At 44.5% G+C, this 7698-nt stretch overlaps 1 protein-coding gene across 10 annotated transcripts in view; it reads left to right on the plus strand.

The window, feature by feature from the left end:
• NRXN2 (neurexin 2) overlaps nt 1-4333 on the plus strand; it is a 2155080-nt gene extending 2150747 nt beyond the window's left edge. For 6 of the 10 annotated variants that reach the window (XM_078660761.1, XM_078660765.1, XM_078660762.1 and 3 more), the window contains one exon: nt 992-4333. In XM_078660761.1, coding sequence (XP_078516887.1) covers nt 992-1881 — 890 coding nt within the window. In that variant the 3' untranslated portion in view covers nt 1882-4333. The remainder of the gene's footprint in view (nt 1-991) is intronic. The other 4 variants (XM_078660766.1, XM_078660767.1, XM_078660768.1 and 1 more) reach the window with 1 other exon arrangement.
• Nucleotides 4334-7698: the final 3365 nt, after the last annotated feature.

A 7698-nucleotide genomic window follows, 5' to 3' on the forward strand; every position in this document is an offset into this window, starting at 1 on the left:
AGTGGGCCTATGGTCTCTGAGTTCAATCCTATTCTAAATACAGGGGGCCCTTACCTCTGTTGTAACCCTACAGTAAGGACAGTTTCTCCCAGTTCTCTAACTCTGTGCTGTTGAGGTCCCCTCACTTCTAATCTAACCCCAGAGAAGCAACGGGTCCTGAAAATGGTAGCGCAGTCAGTGGGAATATCTATGTGGAGGGCGTAGTGGGGAGGACTGATGGCTACCCAGCCATATTACTTACTGTACAACAAAGATCTCGTTTTGGCACTTGAGAAGACCATACAGGTCCCCTAGTCAGTTTAAGTGCGTGCCCAGGACACACTTAAAAATACATAAAAATCAATGCAATGGACCAAAGTTTGCTTTCCTCCTTTCCTTTTTAGTTCTGTTTTGTGTCCAATCCTTGTCATTCCCACCTCAGAATAACAATTTAAAAATATTTCTTAATAACATTGATAACTATGGTCACCAAAGAAAAAAATTAAAGTGTTCAGATTAAAAGAAAAATCTTGTCTTTCTGCCAGAGCATCTTACACAGCTTTGTTTTGTAATTTTTTTTTTCTTCATGCTAAAATATGGCACGGCAATTTGTTGATGTAAGTTGACTGAATTCCGTGGTATCCTATCTTATTTTACAACCAGACAGAAAAAAGGAAAAGAGTAAGAGAGAAATTAAAGAGCTATTTTAGGTTACTTTAACATGCTGATGTACTTCTAAGTTTTGCTTTGATAAATAAAAAACACATAATTTTTCTGTTAAATTGCCTTTTTTTAAACCAGACAGAGCAGTTTATACATTTTAAATGTGAATGTAGCGAGAGAGAAAATACTCAGTTTCTTTATTAGCTAAACTCGTTTTAAGAGTAATTTAAAAATAATAGACAGTCTTAGATTTACCTTGGAAGTGTCTCTATGCGGTTTTGTCCAGTGTGAGGACTTCCGGCTTTATAGTAACCTCTCTTTTTTTTGTTCTCTATCTCTCTTTTTCTAGGAGGGGAACTCATTTTGCCCATAATCACAGAAGATTCCCTAGACACTCCACCAATTGCCACCCGGTCTCCGTTCATACCCCCACCTCCAACTTACCGTCCCTTTCTAACAGTGGTACAGACCACCCAGGACACCCTGTCACCCCCTTCCCATCCCAGACCACCCTGCTTAGCTGACCAGGAGGACAGCGACTGTGAGGATGGCATTGAGGTGTCTGGCTATTCCTCAGGCGAGGTCTTTGACTCCAGTTTACCCCCGACAGATGACGAGGACTTCTATACTTCCTTTCCTTTGGTCACAGATCGGACTTTGTTATCTCGCCAGGACGGAGCCTCTAAAAAGTCCCAGCCCAATCTTAGGATGAGACAGTCTACCTCTTTGCCCCCCAACCTCCTGACCTCCACTGCATCCCCTGACCTGATCCGTAACATCCCTGCTGGCAAATTGAATCACCCAGACCCCATGAAGCCCCACCCAGACCAGCACCCACCTGTTCCCACCTCCCTAGAACTTGACAGGCCAAACAGCCGGCACAAGAACGCTGGTATAACCTCTTCCCCCAATTTCCACAATTTCCCTACAGCAAACCCGACAGGCTCTGGGGAGAGAGGTCCCCCAGGAGCAGTGGAAGTCATCCGCGAGTCGAGCAGCACCACAGGGATGGTGGTGGGCATCGTAGCTGCAGCAGCCCTCTGCATCCTCATCCTCCTCTACGCCATGTACAAGTATCGCAACCGGGATGAGGGCTCCTACCAGGTGGACCAGAGCCGCAACTACATCAGCAACTCAGCACAAAGCAATGGGGCTGTGGTGAAGGAGAAACCAGCTGTGGCAACCACCAAGACCAGCGGTAAGAGCAAAAAGAACAAAGACAAGGAGTACTATGTCTGAGGTCCCCCTGGCAAAATCTAGACCAGGAGGAGGTCACCAACCAAACGAGACACAGTTTTGCCATCACCTGCCCCCTCTCTCTCTCCAGCTGAGAGCCCCCTTCTCCAGTCATGTCCACCCTCTTACAAGTATTTCTTCTGGTTTCTGCTTCCGAGCTGGGACATTTTACAACAGTCAAAGGGAGAGAGAACAAAAAAATCAAACCTTACCACTAGCAAGACTTTCATTTGATTTCTATTTTTTGCGGGAAATGGACCTAGACTTACAAAGCAACGCAAAAAGAGAAAAAGAAACAAGATACCATGAGGAGGAGAAATAAAACAAACAGAGGAGGAGAAAATGTATAGAAAACTGTCCCAACACTAGGAACTGTAAACAGTGTGGGAAAGTTGTCTTTGGATGCTTTCTTCAAAGAGAAATTGTCCAACTGCTGCATTCAGTACCAACTGCGAGGGGGGTCAAGCGTGCTTTGAGATGTAGAGTGGGGGAGGCGTGGTCTGCAATCTACTTCTGGATCGGCCTCCTCCCACCTCTTTGCCTCCTCATCTTCAGGGAGCCAAGAAAAGAAAGAGAATCAAGAGAAGCAAATGGAAAAGCAGGGAGTTTGGTCTTGGGGCGGGGTGGGTTTGGGTGGGGACACAAAGACATGTTCAGCAGCCAGTAACCACCCGGACCCTCCCGAAAATGTGACCAATCTGTGTATGCGTGAAGGCTTTAGGGAGGGGAGATCTGGACAGGGTTTTATCGTTTTTAATCATTTCTACGGTTCCTCGACCTCATGCTCCCCTCCTCCACCAAGGTGCTAAGTCTGATCTTCTTTTCTGGTGTTTTTTGGAGCATGTGAACTATATATATATATATATATATTTTATTTTTTATTTTCTGTTGCTTTCATTGGGTTCACCGTGAACGCTGCACCCCCATCTCTGCCCTCCAACCCTCGAGAAGAGCTGGTGTGTCCCCTCCTCAGCAGGAATCTGGGAGCCATAGCCCTAAAACTGATTTTCCCTCAACCTATTGAGCTCTACCCAGAAAAATGCTGAGGAGAAGAAAGCACAACAGTAAAAGGATGAACAAAAATCATATATATATATAAATATATATATATATATTATATAAAGTATATATGGACCATTAATACGTGAAAAAAAGGTTCTGTGGACTGATAAGAACTTTTTTTTGGATCAACAAAGCTTAAGGCTAAGCACCCGGGCCCGGCCTTGTTGTGCTTAAGGGGTTTCTCTCTTATGTTTGTGCCTATGGCAGAAAATCTTTACCTACTTGGGCCCTGTGTCTCTAGCGTGTGTGTGGAATGGCGTGCGTGCGAGTATGTTTATGCGTGTATGTGTGTGTGTATGTGTGTAAGTGTGCACCCTGTGGAATCTTGATGGAAGAACCCATTCTCCCCCATCCTAAACCCTGTTGACACATTTGGAAGGGACACATTCTGCCTTTCTAAGTTTGTCTCAAAAGGTACTTTGAGAAGGACGTAAAAGAAGGTAAAGTCTAAAGCACTTTCTCAGGTGCCAATCCTGTTTCTTTCATGTGCCTCCCTTTCCCCTTGTTTCACTGCCTTTTTTCCCATCCTCAAAAGACTAGAAAGAAAAATGTAAAACCTCCCCACCCACCATCTCTACCTTCATAGATATTGTCGGACTAGCAGAACGTTTGTGGTGGGTGTCCTTACTAGAGTCAGCAGCCATTATAAAAAGTACCCCATGGTGTGCTTCTTTGGGCTCTTCTCATTTCATAGCTGCTCTACCAAGTGGTTTCGCCTGTACTAAGTGCTGAAAACTGAAAGCAGCAGAGACCTCACAGTAGAGGGAGACCCTTCACCACCAAGGTCCCACTCAGGCACAAGATGTATGAACATGGGCCAAACTGATGACCCATACCGTGTCGCTGACTACTGATGGTCTGGGCAGGATGACGGAAGCACAGAACGTCCAACCTATGTTGGTGTGTCCCCATTTAAATCTGCCAATTAGGAAGTAGCCTTTCCAGTGCCCATCGTGCCTGGTGACCACCTATCCATTTGATGTATTTGACGCCATTCCCATAAGAGCCCCTCAATCTGTTTTCCATCAGATCTGCCTTCCCCTCCCCCCCCGCCTCATCAGTTTTCTTTTTGCCAAAGAGGAGCTGGTCTCTGTAAAGGGAAACACAGAACAATTGCTGGTGACCGGTCTCTATTGTATTTCTGTAGATTTTTTTTGGTGCAAACCCCATTCCTCTGACCTTGGAATGCCTTTGGCCAACCATTTTTCTTTTACTCCTCCAATCCCTTGGTCCATTCCTTGAATTTGGGTGGCCCGGTGATTCCCGGTTCTCGCCTGTATCTTCCTGTAATTCAATGTTCTTGTAAAGTGTTAAGAGTCTGATAATGGAGCGTCTTCTCTTGTGTATATTTACCACCGGAAAAAGGGAATACAACTGATTCTGAACTTCTTAAGCTTGCTGCCTGAGCCTCTTCTTTCAATTTGAGGGTGGTGGGAGTGCATGGGAAAGGGGGAGGAGAAATGTTCTGTTTTCTTCAGGTTTTGCATTGCCAGTGCCAACACTGGATCCATCAAAGCTATTCCTTTCAGTGACGGATCATTTCCACAGTCTGCAAGGAATGTTCCACATCATTCCCGCCATCTTCAGAAGAATAACTGTACCCGAAGACGATTGGACGCATACTCTTGCGGTGCTGTACCACATTACCACAGTCGAAATATCGACCTACACATATTTTGTGACATTATCAACTCCAAAATATCATGAAATAGTTAATACAAATAAATCTATTTATATTGACGATATTACAAAGTCTCTTTCATAGTCATATATGTGTACATCGACTTTTCGACCACGATAATGTGACTGCGATAATGTGACTAACTTCATTTTCTTCGAATAGGCGCTGAAGGAGATAAATACTGTTTTAGTTGCTGAGAGTAAGAGGGGAATTGTGTTAAACAAGAACAAATTTAACTGACATCATGTAATTGTGTGAGCCTTTTGGTAACAAGTTGGGTAACAATGACCATGAGTTGTCTGTCAGTTGCCCCAAGGAATCCCTCTGGAGGTGGCCAGACACAATGTTATGCATTTTAAATTCTTCAGTAATGATAAATTCACTGTAATGCATTGTCTTGCTCTCCCCATCTTTCAGCTGATGGCAACCGTCGAAATCTACTTTTAGTGCCAAAAACTGCCTCACAAATTCTTCAAAGAAGCTGTTTTTGGTCAATACCATGCTTGCCTGTCCTAAAGGGAGTGCAACGTTCGAAAGGTTTTCCTTTGCAAACTTCTAGGAGCCATTTTCAGAAATTCACTAACTTGATGAAACGTATGCAAATTGCAACATTTTGTGAAAAATGAGGAGAAGGTTCTACATTAGTAGGTGTTACAGCAAACAATCCCTACAAAATTTCACTTTTAGAGGGGTAATTTTCTCATGAACAAATATTTAGCAAAAACAAAAAGTTTGTAAATACTTTTTTGCAGGAATTGTCACCGACAGGTGGACATTTATAAAGGTGGAAAGGTGGGATCCTTCGCAGCTTCCTGAACTTACATTTATCGTATTCCCAAAATGTTGATTTTGCACACCTCTTAATCCTTAGGAGGTTGTTTGGCTACACACCCACACTTGAAGCTATATTCGAAAATGTGTGTACTGGTCCTGGAGTCATGCTTATGTGTTCCGCCATATGTATACTTTTTTTCTTTCTCGCCCTGTACTTATTTTTTCCATTTCATGTTGTTCTTTTTTTATTTTCACTGCAACGTATATAACTAATTTAATGCATCCAAACAGTAATCCTTCGGGCTGCTGGTTGAAAGCAGTGACCACAAACCAGCATGGACTCTGTGTGTACGATTTCTGCTCATTCAAGGCCTCTCTCTATGGCAATATTTCAGTATAGGTTTTGAGCAGTTGTTTACTATTAATATGAGCCAAGAACGCAGAATCCTGACTGAAGACGACACAAGACCTCATGCTAAGGAAAAATAATTATGCAATTGTTACCTGATACCTGATCTGGGCACCCAACCTGGCACATTCCATTTAATTCTTCTTTGAGTAAAGTCTTGGGTCCAGGAAGGTGTAGCTAACTTCTGCATGGACCTACTGAGCAAGATTCCGTGCTGCAACCTCAGCAGTGCCTGGACCAGAAGTCCGTCCTTGTCTCGCTCCTCTATGATGCTTACACCTCGCCAAGAAACACAGCATTGTGACAGAGTAGTGGGTTCAAACGTTTTTGCCACTAATGTACACTATCGTAAATGGCATTGTCTGTTCTAAACTCCAGATCCTCGCTTCTGATCACAGAACCCATTCTTGCAATTCACCCTGTCCTGTGCAGTATTGAACTTAAAGGCCAAATCCTCCTCTCGACCCCGCTTAAAATTTCCCCATTCAAAGATCTTGGTCACCATTGACTCTGGAGTTTAAGAGGCACTTTGCAGACAGTTCTTCATCAGTGGCATGTTAGTGTAAGAGGATACAGTGTCCCATATCACTTACATCAAGGTAAAATACTTTTTCATGTTCCACTTTCGCTCCCGCGAGCTCCCAATGAAAAAGCGATGATAATCCCCACAGGCCGCAAGACCTACACATACTGCATCAGGAGACAGGACCACGCTTGTACTCTACCTCTGTTTTTCCAGTTGATATTACAAGTGTGAGAGGGTTGTTTCTCCCACATGGGAGCTCGACAACAGAATTCCTGGAATTTACTCATATGGTAGTGCCTCCAAAGCAACCTCTTTGTAAGCAACCAACACTCAAAGAATGTAAGCTGCTTCCCTTAGGTGTGCGGAAACATGCTTCTCACATTAGGCGTTTATTAGTAACAAGCAATGCTCGTTTCAGTATTCCATAACCTTTCATGGATTCTTACCGTCTCTCAGAGGTTCAGAATCAGTCAGATTTGGTCACTTGTCTTTTCAGAAAGGTCAGCTTGACCTTCCTGATGAAGGCAAACTATTTCTGAATTTGAAATGCTGGATTCCAAGGAACCTAGGGCTATATTTACAATTGTAAATGTAAATGTAGGTGTACTTATATAGCGCAAACCTGTCACCCAAAGGGCATCCTGGCGCTTGCTTAGGGAACCCGTCCTGGTATTCCCCTGTGAGAAACCCCGGCAGGGTGTCCACAAGGTGAAAGCCAGGCATCCCGCCGCGAGGGGCCGTAGTGGAGATTAAGCAAGCTATTGCCCAGAGTTGCAGAGTGTGACCCCGTGATTCGAGTAGGCACCGGAGCGAGAATTGTCGAGTCCGTGGAATTTTTTAGCCCGAGACCCGCCGAGGCGGGGAATCGAACCCTGGTCCACGGTCGATCTCAGCTTCCAGGTCTGCCGCCTCTAACCACTGAGCCACGCTTCTCCACAATTAAAGTGACTCAGTGCGTGCCGCAAGTTATTTGGCTGCGCCACACTGAGTCTTTTTCAAAGCACAGGGATGCGACATTTTTACAACACTATGTCACATCCCTGTGCTTTCCCCTGCGCTGGTGCACAATTGGCTGCCATGCGCCGGGGCAGGCCCCCTTGCACCATCGTGCAAGGATGCCTGTGTTGTGGGGACATTGTTTTTGTGCTGAAAGGGACACCTTCCTGCACAGAAACAATCAATTGAGGTGATTTCCTCTTTTCATGCATGCTGTAGAATGCAACACGCATTGAAAGAGGAAAAAAACGAGGAGAAATGTAAACATTTCTCCTTGTTGCACCTCGCTACGCCACCCCTGGGGTGGCGTAGCATTCTGACACATTTCCAGGTTTACGATTTCTCATAAATTGACATTTGAACACCCACAGC

This window comes from Lissotriton helveticus, chromosome 9 (assembly GCF_964261635.1).
Source record: "Lissotriton helveticus chromosome 9, aLisHel1.1, whole genome shotgun sequence".
Lineage (NCBI taxonomy): Eukaryota > Metazoa > Chordata > Amphibia > Caudata > Salamandridae > Lissotriton > Lissotriton helveticus.